The sequence below is a fragment of the Hippoglossus stenolepis genome, chromosome 18 (assembly GCF_022539355.2).
Source record: "Hippoglossus stenolepis isolate QCI-W04-F060 chromosome 18, HSTE1.2, whole genome shotgun sequence".
Lineage (NCBI taxonomy): Eukaryota > Metazoa > Chordata > Actinopteri > Pleuronectiformes > Pleuronectidae > Hippoglossus > Hippoglossus stenolepis.
This window is the reverse complement of record NC_061500.1, coordinates 13,306,439-13,324,746: the sequence shown is the minus strand read 5'-3', so window position 1 is coordinate 13,324,746 and position 18,308 is coordinate 13,306,439. Positions and strand designations below refer to the sequence as shown.

The following is an 18,308-nucleotide window of genomic DNA, read 5'->3' as shown; positions in this document are numbered from 1 at the left end:
GCGGCCACACCACCTTCCCTGAAAACCAATCATCCATAGATACCACCCCCCTGTGTTGAGATAGAAGAAGAAGAGCACAGGCTTGGTGAAGTGTAACACAGACTTTATTTACTCAACACCTGCAGGTACAGATATCAGACACAGGAATAGATATGATCACACACACACACAGAAAAAAAAAAGCGCCACTCATGGACTCACACCCCTCACACCCAACTGCATCTCAATAGATCCCTTCAAAACACATTACAAAAAAAGAAAAAGGTTACAAATTAAAAACACTCAGGTAAAGAATTAATGGATCCAACAGGTCAGATGTTAAGGTTGCATTACAGCGAGTCCATCCAGGAGAGCGGTAGAAAATAAAGCAAGTAATAAAGAGAGAAAAAGAAAAAAGAAAGCTAGATAGCCACACCTGTCTTTTGGCTCCATGTCCTTTCATGAAAGTAGAAAGTTGTCTAAGCACTCATGAAATTATCAGTTTCTATGTAAATATATATACACACACTTTATACAGCTCCTTGTCTTTCAAATGAAAAGCAAAAAATCTTTTAAAAAACCTTTTCGCTGTATCACACTGGCACATTTATTCTAACTTAGAGCAAAGGTTTGACATTTAGGGAAAGATGTTTATTTGTTTTGTGGCAGAAAGGTTTAGGTCTCATAGAGACTGGAAACAAAGGGGAAATACTGCACTGGTTCTGTCCAAGACACAGTTAATACCTCAGTACCTCACCAGTTATACACATAATCCATACAAAACTAAAGTTGTATAAGTGACAATTAGTTTTTTTTGTTTTATGATTAACATGTAAATCAGAGCCTTGAAAATGCCCGGTCATCATAAAAGTAGCCACATTATTAATTTTCATTCGAGCCATTCAACCCATGGGATTAATTTTCATTATAACTAAAGGATTTACACAGTAATAGTCTTTATTTATACTAACAGATGAACAACCTTTATAAAAATGGGCCTGATTTAGTGAGAAGTTAAACAGTGAGCTACAACTTAAGCCTTTTTTTTTTAAGTCTACAATCTGGTAATTAAATACCAGATACATTATTAGCAGCTCTTATTTGCAGTGTAATCATTAATGTAAACACAACTATCAATGGATTACTAAAATAGTGGGGGGAAAAAATCAAAACCCAAAGATTTTCAGGCAGCATATTTTTCTAAGATTTCTAAACACATTTATATTTACATAGAAATAATGGTAAACTCAGAAAGAATAGTCACACTGAATGAATAAATTCGAGCAATTGGGAACTAATTACTTCCCCGGACACCCAGTAATCGACCAGTACTAGTTTTGATAAGTGATTTTTTTTAGATATAAATGTGATGATGGAAAAGATGAACAATGAGCAGAGAAACATGATGAGAATGTACACGTCCATAAGGCAACAAGGATCAGTGAATGTTTATGAAAATGATGTGAATCATGTGGAACATGTTCGGCAGCTGCCAGATCTCAACCCAGCTAACCAGCAATGTTTATTAAATTATGTAGTTGACAAGCGATACAGGTTTTCAGAAACCTCTGTGCAGGCGCAGCTTTGTGAAATGGATGACTGTAGCATCCAGAGGAACAAATTTTATCTTTGTAAAACCTGCCCCAGAGAATAAGCACATTTCCTAAAATGTCAAACATTTCCTTTAAAGCCCATTTTACAAAAAGTACTTCATTTTAAAGTGAAAAAGGGGGTTGTGTAAAAATTAAAGATTATTTAAATGGTTCTTTACCCATTCTTGAGAACATGCATCTTCATTTGGAGAGGGTGCTTCAACATTTGAGAAAAGAAAAGGGAACAACCTAAAATCACACAGTGTTCCTTACAAAAAAGATTACATTCTGCATGCTGTACTGAAATGAGGGAGATAAGGGCCAGGGGGCGGCTCACAACACCGAAAGTTATCATACATATGAGTTTACTCCAATGACAGCACGACAGTCTCCCAAAAAAGAATTACACCAGCACAAAAATACGTTGTTGACCTTTTGTTCGCTGTTTGACAGCTTTAAGATTTTTCAAAACTCCTCTAAATAAGGTTTCCAATGCACAGATAGGTGGCGTAGTGTGTGGTAGTGAGGGGAGGAGGCGCTTCTACCCAAATCAGAGGGAAGTAGGCTCTGAATAGAAGGAGCAAACCGTACAGCAGCATGGCTTCACTCTTCTTCTTCCCTTCCTTCTTTCTAGAAGAACCGACCAGAGTACTGCCTCACGCTGAAACAAGAGACGAATAAAAAGGTTAACAACATTAAGGAGATTTGTTTTACCAGGAACACGACACGGGTCGGGGGCTGTTAACGCTGGATGCTGCAAACTGTAAGTCATTTTTCATGTGGAGCACAATTGTAAGTTTAAAAAAAAAAAAAAAGTATGCCAAGGTCAAGGCTGAAAATAAATTCTGCCTGCGAGAAGCAATATGAGTGCAGGGACGAGCTTAGCCACTTGGTGACTGGGGAAAAGAGACGCGTGAACTGAGAACTCTTCAAGATGCAAGACTGGTGGAAGAAAACACAAGCTTAACACAGTCTGGCAGAATAAAGAAAAAGTTCTACATTTATCTGAGGCAGTTTAACTTATTAGAGAGGCAACTCGTTATTGTTTTCATTATCAATTTATCTGTCCCTTATTTTATCATTTGATTGTTTGACGAATAAAATGTCACAAAATAATAATTTAAAAAAAAGTCGTACATCATTTTCTAGAGCTCAAGGCAACATCTTAAGTGTTTTCTAAAACTAAAAGTGGAAATCAAAGTGATATTATCTTGAAAGTCTTTATATTTGTAAAGCTAAAACCATAAAGCATATGTCTGTTTCCCTTGAAAGAATAAAAATAATATCTCTTACAATAATATACAATATAATACATAAAATATCCATCTGTAGTGAAAGGTGTGTTTTATGTGTATGTTCTCTTTATTTGTATTTGATTATACTTTCACATGTTCTCTTGTCTACCTCGTTCTGACTGCGGCTGTAATTAATGAATTTCCCCAGCGTTGGATCTTATCTTACCTTAAAAATGAGTAATAGATTATCCAATTTAAATCAGATTAGTTTTATGTCGACAGTCTAATCAATTAACTGACCGGTTATTTCAGCTCTGGACAGAATTACAGGCCGGTGTTCAGTTTTAGAGCTGATTTTGATCTAAAGAAGCAGATGTGATAGTGGCATCAGTATAGTGTTTAGTACAATCAATCCTGAATCAACAATGGACACTACAGAAATAAACTTCTTTCATGTTCCATCTACTTTTATGTTTGAGCTGCCTTTCCTTTGTCTATAAGACAAATTTACCTTTGGGTTCAGTAAAGTCAAAGTTAACTCAGAATAAACTGTTTACTCCCATCCAGTTGTGGATGGTCAGACAGGTCGTCAGAGGATCGCCACGCTGCTGCAGTGGGATGGTTAAGAGTTTTTGGGGGAGGTTTAATCACAGAGACACATGCCTGTTCTGCAGCAGGTACTGGGCGTTCTGGATCTGGTCCTGTGTTCCTGTGATGGTGATGATGCGGTCCTCAGAGCCCTCTAGTGGTTCATCAATCTTGATGGATGCCCCAGACTCGTGGCGGATCTGCTTGATCCTCTGGCCGCCCTTTCCAATGATAGAGCCAGCCAGCTGCACAACAAGCACACAAACGGTTTTAGGGGTGAGATGTCGTCATGTCGTTCTTTTACAGTTAAAGTCATGTGTTTGACATGTACACTGATGCCTTTTCACTTACATCTTTTGGGATGGTGACTTGTGTCGTGATGACTGGGCCTCCAATATCACTGTATGACCCTCTGCCACCTGTGAGGAGAGGGAGCACATTTAGGGTGATTTTGTCTTTAAATAAATTGTGCAACAACATGAAACAATCCTTTTGGGTAAGGAAAGAAGACAGCGGGACAGTGACGATCCATCCCCACTCACCAGACTGAAAGTGCTCCCAGGAAGAATTGTTGTCTTTGAAGACATTGAAAATACACCAGTGGGACAAAGACAGGAGATAGTGGCATAATAAACAAGAAATACAGACAGAACTCTTCAAGATAAACTTTTTCCCTCCATTTGCTCTTAAAGTGCATGTTTTTCTCTAGTAATAATTATTCGCCTATGTAATTCCAAGGAGACATGATAAGACGTGTAAAAACTTGCAGCCGTATCTATTACAACACGTTTAAATGAGTGATCAGGCAACCACACAGGTTTTAAACAGCAGCAATATCTCCGTTAATTCTTGAATTAAATATTAAAATCTCATTTCAACCAAATTATCCAGAACATATTTAGACAAGAAGGGAAACATACAATGGATTTCCTGTTATAATCATCCATACATTGCGTGCACATATTGTTAAATACAAGTAGTCCAAAGATGAATGAGGAAAACCGTCTCTGTAATCTAATATGCTGCTTGACAGTTTCTGTATTAGCCTTACCATCTATACTTTTGTAGAGTTTGGTTTAAAACTTATAATTTAACTTGTTATGCAGTGCACTGTGTCATAAAGTTTAATGTGCAACCACATGCCATATCTGAAAAGGATGATGACCAAAGCTATGTAAAGAAAACCTATGTTAACAAAACACTACTTAATTGATGAATAGATTTGTGCAGGATATAAAGGAATATGTAAACTCACCATATCCGCCTCCGCTCTGCAGTTCAGGATCAATTAGGGATAAAAAAAGATGAAAGATGGAAAAAAAAACAATTGTTTTAGTATCACAATAATGACAGCACGCTATGATAACATTTTAAAGCTGCCTGCAGACTAAAAAAAACAAAAAAACTCTGTATCCATTCTACAATATGACAAACAATCTGTCTTTTCTGGTTAGGACTCACTCTTGTATCCACAACAGCCTGAATTAGTCGAGGCACAGATTCAGAAAGGTGCTGGAAATGTTCCACAAGGATCTGAGTCAGTTCCGATCACACAGCATTAAGCAGTCGCGGCACATTTATCAGCGACATTCATGTTTCAGATATCCCACTTTATCTGAAAAGTGCATTATTGGGTTTAAAAATGAGAAAAACTGAAACCATATCAGGTAACTTCAGGAGCATCCTGGGGAGAGGGATTTTTCTGTGTCTTTCTGGAATTGTTAAAACACCACCACTGAGTCTGCTGCCAGCCCTGTCTCTTTACACCAAGTTTGCCTTTGATAATGGTAATCAATAATAATAATCAACCCTTTTTGATCAGCAGTCTGAAAAGTAAAGCTTTGCAAGCAGAAAGCAGTCACGTGATTTGAACCTTTAAACACTGGAAGACACGCCGCAGCAGCAGCAAGGCGTGAGCCGCGTCTCCCACACGTGTCTCATGCAGGCTGTGTGGCTGCTCTAACCAAGACGTACCCACAGACATTCCTGGAGCGCCACGTACGTGTGACGCAGGCAGTGTGTTCCAGGCCTCAGCAAAAACTAGTAAGTTCCGATGCAGCTGTAGACATGTTGATGTGAGCCACCTAAAGGCAAGCGAATGAATACATCAAGCCATTCTGACACTTGTGCTGCCTCCAGGCATCGGCAGTTAGAACTGCATTTTTTTCTTCTTTTGATAGCTGCTGCTGTGAGTCTAAGTTTTCTATTTGACTGTTTCATCCCACAAAGTATTTCTGTTGAATACTGAGAAGACCCGAGAGTTCACCCTGCCCTCGGACTTCTGGTTACTCTGAAAAAAGGGGCCTGAGGAGAACAGCAGGAGGAGTGATTCAGATTCCACGAAAATAAAAGATTATAGAATATATTACGTGTAAGATAAAAGGCTGACAGTTAAAATTACAAAATGGTTTGACATTTTAAGAACTACAGAGTAAAGTGGTCTCAGACTTTTGGACCACACTGCACGTCATTGCACTGGTTTTACATTAAAAACAGTCAAAGGCATCCACTTTGAAAACTGGGTCAAAATATTCCAATTTATTTAGTGCTGGTGCTTTCAACAATCTGGGATATGACTTTGGTCCTAATTTTACCGAAGAATTAATTGGCCATATTTGGGGCATTTAAATGCACAGTTATATTCTGCATTAACCCCATAAAGTCATGCTGGAATACATTCCTGTAAAAGTTAGAATTAAAACAAGGTCAGCACCCTTAAAGTTATCATCATTACTGATAAATGTTTTGCGTTAACTGATACCATTTCAATATGCTTTAAGCCAGATGTTGATTTAAGAAGCTTTTAGTTGCATAACAGAAAAGTGATATACTTCTTTTATTATCTTCTTAGTCGGTAAAAGAAATTCTTCATCTCTTGAGGCTCTCACTAGTGAAATTCATTAGCATTTTTATAAGCAAAGTCAGAGAGGTCTTTATGAGTGAAGACACGTCTGATGTTTATGCTGCATCACTGCAAACCGCCACATTTGTCCACATTTGAATTCAATGACATCCGTCGCTGTTTATCTGATTAAATGTATTCTTTGCCTTCCTATTGGAACAGTTTGTGCAGGAATTGCTTTGGTTTCAGCTCAAGTTCATTTGCTAGCCTGGTGGATCTCTGGACTACGTACTCAGCTGCTCTGCGGTAACCAAGGAGACAACTGTTGCCAGGCAACAACAGGCCTAGATCAGTGTGCATACACAGTGAAAAAAGCAGCGCCGTGTCCGTGCCTCTGTACTTGTACTACACTCAGAAAAAAAGAAATTCGAGTCACCTCATCTGAAACATAATTCACAAACAACCACTACACCGCTAAGAAGCTACAACCACACAGTAGAGCTTAGGGTTACAGCAGCACCTGTAAACAGACAGCACTCACCATGCTGTCATAACGGTCTCCTCGGCTCCTCCTGTCGCTACAAACAAAAAGAGGTGTGCATTAGTATAGTTTATCCTCTCTAGAGGACACTCAACAGCCCAGCATCCAGCAGGTCACTGCTGTTACATTGGTATTTAGAAAGCTGTGAGTGTGAAAGGACATGCAGACTCTACAGATGACCTGTGATCAGACTCTGAATCAGGGCTGGTGGGTTGACAGTCTGCTACCGAGCAGCTTTCATTTGCTATATTTTGGGAGATTAACATAAATGCTCAAATATTTACCTCAGTGGCAGAGCGAGGCTGTCCCTTATTTAGGACAAGCTTATATTATCAAGGGGCCTTAATTCTAAATTCCCCCCATTAATCAAGTCATACACACTTAAATCTTCCTCATTATTTACTTGTCTTTATAAATCACTATAATATCCCCTATGAGGTCTTACTCATCAGCATGTCATGTCAACTCACCTCCCCTGAATAGTATAAAAATCCAAAAAGACGGACAAACCTCCCTTTGTACAATATGAGACCTTTAACAATATTTTGGGGAAGTGGGTTGACATGACATCTACTATATTTGTATTTCATCTGTGGTAAGGACTCTTAGTACAACAAGCTACTTTTGTGGCTGTGTACCTGAGCATCCTATTCTAATATATATGTTGTGCTGAATTTATACTGCTCTAGTAGGCTACAAATAATTGCCTGAAACATAACCCAACCTTTATTATTGTCCGGCCTCTATTTATCTGAGACTTATAAGACAGCTTATATATAATAATTTGCAATGTCGGGAATCATACTCACGTTGGCCTGTCGTCCATGCTGCTGTGGTAGCTGCCATGTGAAAACCTGTCTCCCCTGTAAACAATGACACACAAGGAAAGTAAATTGATTGCTCACACTGCAGTATGGTTGATTTGATCTGGACCAAAGAAACGTACAACACAGTGTGTAGCCTTTTTAGCTCTGGTCAATTTCATGTTCATTGGTTATATGGACTGATTGGACTTATTGATTTGACAGTTTTGGCAAATGTCATTCAGCATCCTCATCACTACATGGATCCACGTAGTTTAAATTGCAGCTGGACCTTGACGAATAAAGACAATGATCATGACAAAGGTCTTTATTTGCTATAATATTGACGTAGGACAGTTACTGTGATTACTACATCAGTGTTTTAATCTTTTCTTTAGGAAAATTGGGAAATACAAACAAATTGGACTTAAACTCAACAAGGCTCTAGATTAACTCTTTTCATTTGATCACACGGTGGTGTGCATTGTGTTAACATGGCTACTTGTTCTCTAACATCCATCAAAAGATGGATTAAACTGAAAACAATCTTTTGAATTTACACTAAAATCACAGTCTGGTTTAATACGGACCAGGACTTTTCTTCTTGATTTTAAAGCAATGGGGAAAAAAATGGGGAACTTCCTCACCCTCCTCTTGGTGGTGGAGGCGGGGGAAGAGGCAGGTTACGAGCTCGGCTGCCGCCTCGTCCACCTCGGCTCAGAGGTGGTGGAGGACCCCGACGAGGGCTCATGTCGTCGTAGTCCCTTCTGGAGGGAGGCAAGGGTCTGCTGCCACGAACGGGGGGCATTCGCTCAAAGCCTCCACGCACGCGAATAGGGAACCCACCAATGGGTCGTCTGCCTCTTTCCTCAAATAACATAGTGAAACCTCCATAATCATATGTCTCGTCATAGAAGTTAGGGTCATAAGGCTGAGCACGACCTTTGATTGGAGCCTGCGAAAAGAAGACAGAGGACATAATAAGAGGAGATTGTAAAAGACTCTCCAGCTCTGAAAGAATTGTTGAAACAAGTAATAAAGCACACAAAACTATAATCCTATGAACATTTCACTTCTCAGTGATGGATTTCAGCTTCAAGTGACCATTATTACATCTACATGGCATGAAACACGAGTGTATAAAGTATGTTTATGCTTTCAGCAGATCTCCCGGCTGTGAACTCACCTCTGACACCAGCTCCAGGATAACTTTTATACATTCAATGACGCGTTCTGGTTTTCCTCCCACCAAGACGACCCTGTCAGTGGAGTGTGGACAGCATTCCTGGAACAACTTGATGGTGGTCTGGGTGTTCTGGTGCAGAGAAACCCCATAAGTTAAAACCCACTTTTGATTATTTTGCTACAGAAGTAGCTGATGACACCAGCAAAAATCACACATACATGACATTACTGCAACTGCTAATTAAATCAGTAGTTAAAAAGAACACCCTCTCCAGTGTAAGATTTTGTCTGTGGTAGCCATTAAGTGATGACAAGTAACAGTTATGTTTCTAATAAATGTGCGGCCCGGGACTCTGTCCTACCTCTCTCAGCTCCTTTATCTTGGCACCTTTCACCCCAATGATGCCCCCTGCCAGGCTCTGATGGATCAGCAGGCGAAGCTCACAGTCAAAGTCAATCCCGCTGTAATGTTGGTACTACAGAAACACAACGTAGTACATCTCTAAATGACATTCGTACATGGACCGTGTGACATTCACTTAGGCTTCCAGTGAAGAGATGAAAACTTAAGATCTATGTGGAATATTGAACAGGCTGTGACAATAATATTTGAAAGAAACACAAATCCACATTTCGATTATATTTTCTAAGTTTATCACATTTGAGGTTTGACTGCTCCTATCAAGCCATCTTGATCCGCTCTCCTCTCCTTCTGTAATGGTCCATTGGCACCCATGGTGAAAATTAGCACCACTAGCAGTTTATTCCAATGAACCAACTCCTAATAACAGTGATGAATGGAAATGCTAATTAAAATGCATTTTATTTTGTAGATTTTCTCATAAAATTGTGCAGAACTAACAATCGGTAATAAATGAAATCAAAACATAAATAGCTAATATATAGAGCTATAAGCCTCTGGTCAAATTTAGCTGAAACTAAACCATACCAGGTGAGTTCAGGTGTCTAAAATTGAAAGTGCCTTTTGGAATGTTATTGTAAATAAAAGTCATATTTAAATTCAATATTTATCCTGGAGGTCCAACAGATACATGTACTAAAACATTCGCAAAGCTAATATTTTGAATAGCTTTGTTTGCATCCACTGCTCACATAGTCCAGGCTTCTTTTTCACTGCATTTGCTGGTGTGGTTATGATTCTTTTTTCATTATTGGCACAAGATGTTGATCAGTGACATAGCAGGAGGCCAAAAGCCACATGTCCAAATGGTTAAAGAAAATCTACAGGGTAGCTTCATAAAGTCAAGTTCAAATCCTTCATTTTTTAAACCATTTTTCTATTGTTTTCCATTTGTATTCTATTGTTCCAAAAGGCTAAATATTTCAAAAATACAACGTATTCAATCATCCCTGACTTTCCTCTGGTAAAAATAGCAACACGCAAATTAACACAGTGGCTCACCTCCTCTAGAGTTGGTATGATTTTCAGCAGAATATCTCCAATAGTGTCGATGCTGGCGTTCACACTCAGAATCCTATCAGGAACCATTTTGGCCCAAAAAGGAAGCACGGCATTATAAGGGGGACAAAAAGTAGAACACAGAAAAAACTGGGAAAAAAAACCATGAGAGGCAGTCCAGCAAACAGGTACAGAGACTTACAAAAGATTTCCAACCAAAAAAGAAAAATGTGTGTACTGCACACAATTAGAACTTCCCCCCCAACGCTGAACTGATAGAATAAGATGCTGACATGCACTCACTTTACCATTTATTTAAAAGTAAGAGCCTGTTCAGTCCTGGTAGATCACAAGTGGACAGCTCTGAGTGCGTCTGTTCACACCTGGGATTAGAGTGTGTCCCCACGTGTCGCCTGTGACCACACCTGATCAGATCTCACCTCACTTCCTCGCTCTACATGTAAATAAACGTCACTTCTGGGCACAAAGACAAATAATGCTGTTTTTAGTCCGTCTATGACAAATGGGTCCATCGTCACGTCTGCCAGAGTGATGGAGAGACTCTGCTTTCAAATTGAACTTGTTAGCTTGAGCTTAAGACATGTCCACGTTATGCTTGGCTTTCAAGTGGTTAAAATGGCAACATAGACACTAATTACCATAACTAGCAGTGTCTATAAGCCACAGAGGTGGTAGTTTTAGTAAGCAGGTAGGTACAATAATGCAGGAAATACAATTAAGTAATAATTGGGAGAAGGAAAAGAGGGAACATTTTTCTCAGATGTATTAAATTGTTTTTTTCCATTCCATATTAACTCAACAAAAATGTGCTTCTGTGGCCCACAGCCTTTTCTAAGCTGAGGGAGCGAATGTGTGTGACTGTGTCATCTTTTCTGAAAGTCTCAGTTTTTGCCCATCCATACTGCAGCCCTGAAGGGACAGCAGCATTTCCCAACTGGAATTTATGAATCACTCGTAAACTCACTCGAGTAGCATGTATGTAGTCTAATCCCAGACCACCTCCAAATGTGGTATTAGATACATCTTGGGTACTTCACATCTCTACTTAGAGCAGTCCACTTGTGATCGGATTATCTGAGATGGATGTCAATACCAGGTCTAAACAGGATCTAAGAAAGTCTTCGGGATGGTGGGCTGCTTCAGAAGGGCTCAAATTTATGTGAAACTGGCCACAAAACTTTTAGGGGAAGGGGTGAGAGAGAGACTGAGAGAGAAAGGGAGACAGGGAGAAAGACATACAGAGCTATAACCACCCCACCAGCAGCAAGTTGAAGAAAAGGAACGTAACAAACTGAAACAATAAACTCCCATGATAATAGCGCCACCAGTACACGTTCGTTGTGACCAGGTGGGTTTCGAGGGAGAAGGGAGAGGTGGGGAGGAGAGGGCTTAGGGCTGGGGTGAGGAGAAGACGGGGTGGGCAGTAGAAAAAGAGTAACAGAGCAGAGGAACTGAGGTGGGGAAGGGAAATGTAAGTGATTACCAACTAGTCTGTGGCACAGGACAAGAGCGGGGGTGGGGGTGAGGAAGGGGTATGAAAGGTTTGGCAGGCAGCTCTGATCTGAATGTGGCCTGAGAGAAGTTTAACAGAAGGGATGCAGCACAATGAAATCAAGTGACGACATTAATGACTGACAGGGGGGGGCGGAGCCTCTAGACAGGAGCCAGTGCTCGCTCCAGAGATTATGGACAGTGATGCTGGAAAAAAGTGGGGGAGGAGAGGTGGAGGGAGGAGGAGAGGGTTGTGGGTGGTTCAGAGGTCAGGGGGGGGGGGGGGCCAGGTGAGCCACAGAGGACAGAGCGAGAAAAAAAAGATGTCTGCTTTCCACAAGTTAAAATGGTCAAATTAAAAACATCACAGCAAGGAAAATCAACATCCGACAGCTGTGTTTGATAACCATAAAATACCATCTACTTGGTAGTGGCTCTCTGCATGGACAATAAACTGTAATGACAAAAAGTGCAACTCAATGGAGATGCTTAAAAATGGACAGAAAAATCAAAAGGAACAATACACGTCTCTTACAAGTGGAGGAGGGGGTGTTTGGGGGATGGGGAGTATACTGTCATGTATGTAAAGATGTTAAAATGAAACAGAAGGCAGGTTATCAAAGACATGTGTTTCACTGTTCTAATCAGGCAGTGAGGCAATAACTGGTGGGACATACCGCTCTGGGCCACTGCTGTCTGGGACTGATACACTGGCATTGTACTGCATGGGCCGAGGTGGTGGTGGTGGTGGTGGTGGAGGTGGTTGTGGTGGAGGAGGTTGGCATTGGGCAGGGGCATTCAATCACAAGATGTCAAGTAAGGCGCCCGTTTAAGGAGGGGCACGGTATATGGGCGGGGCCAACCGGGAGTGTCAGGTGGGCGGGCGGGCGGGCGGGCATGGCGTTCAGGGGCGGGCGGAGGTTGGGCCAACGTCAAGGTGGGCAACGCAGGAGGGGCATGTCGATCCAGTACATGGGCAACGGAGGAAGGTGGCCAAAAATAAAAACAAAAAAAGTAAAGGAGAAGGGAAGAGGGGGAGAAGGAATACATTTTTAATTGAATAACACGCTTTTACTTTGTCCCAACAGTGAAGAGAAAGTGAGAGATTTGAAACTGTGGTGAGTGAAGAAGAACAGGAGGTGTGACCTGGACAAGATAAGTTTACTAAACAGTCTGGAGCACTACAGAGAATTACGTCACTGCAAAGAAAGACTCGGGCTTTAAGGCACCTGTTGTCACTTCAAGGTCAAAAATAGCTTCAACAGTGGGAAGGGAACTGGAATCAGGCTGAAAGTCACAGGAGGACTGGAAACAAAACCCAACAGATGTGTCTGACAAGGTGTACCTGTCTGTCCGCAAGAGCCAAGTTGGTTTAATCAACTAACAGTGCATGTTAATTGTTGATGTCAAATGATTAAAAACCTGCCGGCAGGAAATCTGGGACCTTGTCTGTGGGAATTCTTTGAATAGGGGGTTGGAATAATTGGGAATTTTAGTTTGGATCGTTTTAATTCCAATATTTCAGCATTTTAATATAGAACAGTTGTTTCTGCAACAAAAGGGGGCCTCAGCAAACAAAATGTTCTCATTAGCTGCAGTAATGTTAGCAGCATTTTTTCTGTTACTCACGTCAGTGCGTAGAGCTTTTATGTTCTTTCCACCCTTTCCAATGACAGCACCAGCATTCTGTGAGGAAAAAGAGGCGTTTTCTTAGACAAATTTTTTTTTTCTTTTGATCAGTAAGAAGAAAAAGAAAGAAAGCAGTACGGCCAAACGACTAATGTGGCAAACTGTATGAACAGAATGGGTGTTTACTTTGCTCTGAAGCAGCACACGCAGCTCCACCATCTCATCTGTGTTGCGTGATCGTTTGAAGGCCTGCTCCTCATCCATGTCCTCAGCCGGGCGTTTACCTGAAAGGAAAAACAATTCTTTCTTTACGAGGAATTCATTGATTACGACAGATCCTGGGTAATTGGCACTACAGTATAGCAGTATGAAGAAATGTAGGTCTATGGCACTGTAACAAATTGGAAAGAGAACCTAATAATCAGGCTACAGCAGAGGTAACCAACAACAGGTCGATCGTGATCCTTCGGCAGTTTTTCACACTGGCATCATGTCAGCAGAGCTGCTGGTATATCTACTGTATTTCCTCCAATTAGAGTCAGGTTATGTACTTCCCTACGGTATAAAGACATGTATCTTCCGGTCTAGCGATAACAATCAAAGCCTTGTTAATACAAATGAATTGATTCAGTCAACTGAACTGCTGGGGTGCTTTTATTTTGAAGTACAGGAAGTGTTGCAAACATGCATGTTTGTGACACATTCAACAGATAATCCATTCAGCTGTTTAAAAAAGGGTTTTATTGGGAAATATTTGCAGGGAGCAGAGGATGCACATCCTCATACTGTATACTGTAGTCATATTTATGGCTATTCTCGAGGCAAATCCGACATGAAAACAACACTGGCAGTAGCAGCTTCGCTGCAGATCTTGTTGCTGAACTGAGAAGCTAAATATTGTGCACTGAACAGATGCTATAAATTTGAATAGTTTGTATTGAACAGATATTAATGTGAATATTGTGTATTGAATAGATCAAGTTGCATAACTGTCTTTCTTTGTGTGTATGTAGGCTCATACATTCAGCCAGTCGTAATAAAAATTGCAAAAATAATAAATATGATCCTCCTAAGTGGGAAGATTTCAGGGTGGTAGATCTCTGCTTATATTTGGAATTAAAAAGTGAACTTGGATTTGAAAAGGTTGGTTACCACTGGGCTACAGAGACTGAAGGGTTAATGGAATAGCAAAAAATATAAATACATGGCGAGTGCTAGGTCTACACTGTGTTCCACCCTAAGAATGGGTTTCATTCAGCAGCCAACTATATCCTGGAGAGTGTCCAGCACCACCATGTACCCTTCCTGGATTAAAACACAGGCGGATCTGCTCAGGACCCACAGAATAGCAGTATCTTGGACAGCAGAACCTCTCAACCATCTGACATGTCCACGTGCTATGTAGAGGGAGCCAGAAAATTTAAGTTTTTAGTTTTTTTGTTCCCTAGCGCGTACTAATTAGCTGATTTATCTACACTCTCAATTTCAAGCTGGATACAACACGAAACAGGCTCAGTCCATTTTGTACTTACTGCACAAGTTCATTCATGTGGTTTACATTAGGGTTATGAATGGTTGATTTCTTTGTCTTTGTCACAATTACAGACTGTATAAAAGATAAACGACTTGAATGCTCCCTAATATGGGGTGAAACTGACAGCTGAGACTGACTCGTGATTGGTCGAGCATATGTATAAGTGGGATCCCGCTACCTTAGCTCCATCCCACGATTGCTACAGTGCAGACTCTGGCTCCCAATGTGCCAGATGGCAGCGTTTGGATATTTTGGTTTCATTTCTAGATACATGGAGGAAGTCAAGGTGGCTCTTCCATCTCTCTATACGGTCTGTGGCCACGATGGAAATGTGTATGATCTTACTATTAGTGTCAGTGTTGCTGAATGTGAGGTCTTCGTCCTGCTGCTCCATTTTCACCTCCATTGTTTCACCTGTAGAGGAATGCAAACAGGCTCCTCTTCCTGGATCTGATAAAAGAGGAGGCAATGATAACTCAATGATCTGGGCCACATACTGATGAAATGATCTGATTAAGGTTGAAATTAACGATAAATTTGTTTGCTGATGATTTTCTTGAGGGGGAGATTAATGGTGTGGTCTAACGCATGTGCAAACCCAGACATATTCAGTTTACTATAAGGTGAGATGGAGAGAACCAGCCAATCCTTACACATGATACAACTCTGAGAGATCGATGACAGAACGAGCTGCAAATTATTTGACAGTCCATCTTCAATTGGATAAATCAACAAGTGCAGCTACTGAACACAGAGGATGTGGAATCATGAGTGGTGCATCCATGTGGCAGCATGCATGTTGTCAGTTTGGTTCAGAGTCAGGATCTCGGATTGAGCACTTCCCTCCTGCATGAACTCTGCACATGCAGCCCCTCCACCTACGTGCACAGCGCGCTGCTGCTGGCTGAATGATGCAAAAGCGAACTGCACTTGTGCAAACATCAGTCCAGCACCGAGGCCTTGCTAAACTTGGAGGGAGAATCTGACCAACACGTCCGTGGCTCGGGAATTAGCAGCCCCCATTTTAGCCACTGTGTTTTTTTCCAATAGCAGCCACATACACCGCTATGTGAGCACTGTACGTGTAATTCTTAATAATAATAATAATAATAATAATAGATTCTCCAGACATTAGAGGAGCTCACCACACACTGCAACACGTTAAATGGAAGCTAACTGTTGTGTTCATGTGCAGCTATATTATAAAATAGCTGCAGGGAGGGAAACTGCGCAGTTTCTTACACACGAAAGGGGAAAACGTGCATCTGCCTGCAAACACCAGTTAGCTTAGCGTCCCTGCGCTGTGGCTAAGTTGACATTAGGTTACCTTTCTATGCTAACAGCCCTGCTACTAGCCAGCAGCTCTCAGTGCCTCCAGTGAGGCGTGTCTATGAGCCCCAGTGTACACGTTGCGACTGTACAACACTGTCGAGAAATAACACAACGGACCCACACAGCTGACACTTCTACTGTCAGCTGAATGCTAGCTACCGCAGCTAGCTAGCATGCTACATGACGCGACGTTACGCGGTGTAAATATGAAGGTTGTAGGAGAACAGACCTGGAGTAGAGCCACAGTCGCTGAGGTTTTCCTCCTCAAACGCTCGCACGTTTTCAGCATGGACAGGAGGCACGGTGCGTGAGCTCGATTCCGTTACACTCGCACGGTGGTACGCTTCTTTTGTCGCTCGAGCCCGCACCCGCGAGCGGAGCTAAGAGGAATGGCTGTCACCGACATGAATCAGTGTAAACCGTGTGGCCGAGTATAGGATATCAAGCGCTCCCTCTAGCAGGGGCGGTGTTGCCCCGAGTGAGGGCTCAAAGGCAGCTGCCCCGCCTCCTCAGGCAGATACCCCCCCCTATACTACCTCCAACAATCAAAGTCAAGTTATTGTTTTCGAATGATAATTGTTGATGTTTTATTCCAGTTTGACTGGGTTAAAAAATATATATATAATAATAATAATTTCAGAGGTACCTTAAAATCCAAACACATCCAGAGTAGGTCTGGATGCACCAACAATTATACCTCATGTCTTTTAGCTGATTGGCAATACTCAATGCATATCTTGATCTTTTTTGGCTGAATGGCAAGTCGCGATATATTTCTGTATTCTTTTTGGCTGAATGGGGATACACAATATTCCACCTACGAAATGTATTCCACCTACAAAATATATCCAGAAATTGTATATATATTTAGGTATTTCTTGGCTGAATGGGGACACACAATATATCTCTGTGTTTTTTTGGTAGCCCTTTTCCTATCGTCTTAATGTCAGGTCAAGAAAATCTTGTTGGAAGTCTTTTAAAAGTTACATGAGAGGTTGAGGACTGGGGCAGTGACAGAAAAAAAAAAAGCAGCAAAAGATCAAAACTACATGGAAATCCTTAATCCCAACCACCTGCACCGACTCTAAGTTCAACCTGTTCTACCTCCAGGCTCATTTCCTCTTTTGATATTTGTGCCAAGTTCAGTCTTGTTCTGAGATGGATCAAAAATGCTGCATATGTGGATTTCACAACCAAATGGAACTGCGACTGAATCCTGTGTGAAGTGTGATGACGACAGTTTTATAAACCCTGCCTGCAGCAGTTTACAGAAACTGGTCAAGTACGAGCACATATACAAGAATTTGCCTATTTTTTTTATTTACATGTACATTAGATAATGTTGAACAAGAGGGATTGTTTTCTGATGTCACTCGACTGATTTAAGTGTTTGCTCTGAAGTTTATGAAACCAGTTGTGGCTGCAACAGAACAACTGTTACAGTGTGATCCGCTGACGGAGAGGCAGTGGATGGTACAGGATGTAGATCAGTTGGCTGAGTCACAGCTGCATCACTCCACGCAAGGTTCAAGACAAGTCTGCCACCAGCTGGTTCAGGAGGAGGTGTATGGGAGCAGAGATGGAGGAGTTGCAGAGTTGGATGATGCAGAAGAAACGAAATGTTGGAGAGGAGGAAGATCTCTTGATGTGGCGTGAAGAAAAGTCTCAGGATTGACCTTCTCCCCTTTTACTGCACCTCAAAGTTTGGATTTTTAAAGCTAAAACATCATGTAGGCTCCAAACAGGACATTTAAAAAGTAACATTTAAAAATACTCAATGAAATGAGCTTTGAAATGATAAAGTCTTGAGATCAGACTGAGCCACCACCTCACTGACATTTCTTTTTTTTTTTTGTAAATAAGGAGCCTGAATTATGTCCACACTTGATCTATTTTAAACATCCCTCTCCCCCGTAGTGTTGTCATGCTCCTTCAGATATAGGCAAGGATCTATTGCAAAATAAAGAGCTCTCTTTCCTCTCCTCTGCTCTGATGTTACCATGGAGACAGATATAATTCAGTTCTTGATGTTTCTCATACAAAAAAAAAAGCCTGCGTACATATTTTCATCTGCAACCATAGCGACACTTGACATTGTCCGTGCTATTTGTAAAAA

At 41.1% G+C, this 18,308-nt stretch overlaps 1 protein-coding gene across 4 annotated transcripts; it reads right to left on the bottom strand.

The window, feature by feature from the left end:
* Positions 1-86: 86 nt before the first annotated feature.
* On the bottom strand, positions 87-16,617 carry hnrpkl (heterogeneous nuclear ribonucleoprotein K, like). 4 transcript variants are annotated; one of them, XM_035184182.2, is made up of 17 exons: positions 16,422-16,617; positions 15,206-15,310; positions 13,513-13,610; positions 13,327-13,383; positions 12,375-12,418; positions 10,189-10,261; positions 9,128-9,241; positions 8,767-8,895; positions 8,228-8,535; positions 7,587-7,640; positions 6,778-6,814; positions 4,650-4,665; positions 3,937-3,969; positions 3,746-3,813; positions 3,470-3,639; positions 3,107-3,167; positions 87-2,232 (listed from the first exon to the last, which is right to left on the bottom strand). In XM_035184182.2, exons 2-16 carry the CDS (start codon positions 15,264-15,266, stop codon positions 3,131-3,133), a joined length of 1,299 nt encoding a protein of 432 aa, XP_035040073.1. In that variant the 5' UTR covers positions 15,267-15,310; positions 16,422-16,617; the 3' UTR covers positions 87-2,232; positions 3,107-3,130. The 4 variants fall into 4 exon arrangements, with proteins under 4 accessions (XP_035040073.1, XP_035040078.1, XP_035040076.1 ...); XM_035184187.2 differs by lacking the exon at positions 15,206-15,310; XM_035184185.2 differs by lacking the exon at positions 3,937-3,969 and having other exon boundaries at positions 16,422-16,616.
* Between the last annotated feature and the right edge of the window lie 1,691 nt (positions 16,618-18,308).

Bases quoted from the DNA above. Each gene is read 5' to 3' on its own strand.
- hnrpkl (XM_035184182.2), bottom strand. From the start codon at position 15,266: ATGGAGGTGAAAATGGAGCAGCAGGACGAAGACCTCACATTCAGCAAC. The intron at 13,611-15,205 runs GTAAGATCATAC...TTTTCCTTTCAG, and splicing joins CAGCAACACTGACACTAATA to GTAAACGCCCGGCTGAGGAC. The intron at 3,814-3,936 runs GTGAGTGGGGAT...CTCTCCTCACAG, and splicing joins CTGGGAGCACTTTCAGTCTG to GTGGCAGAGGGTCATACAGT.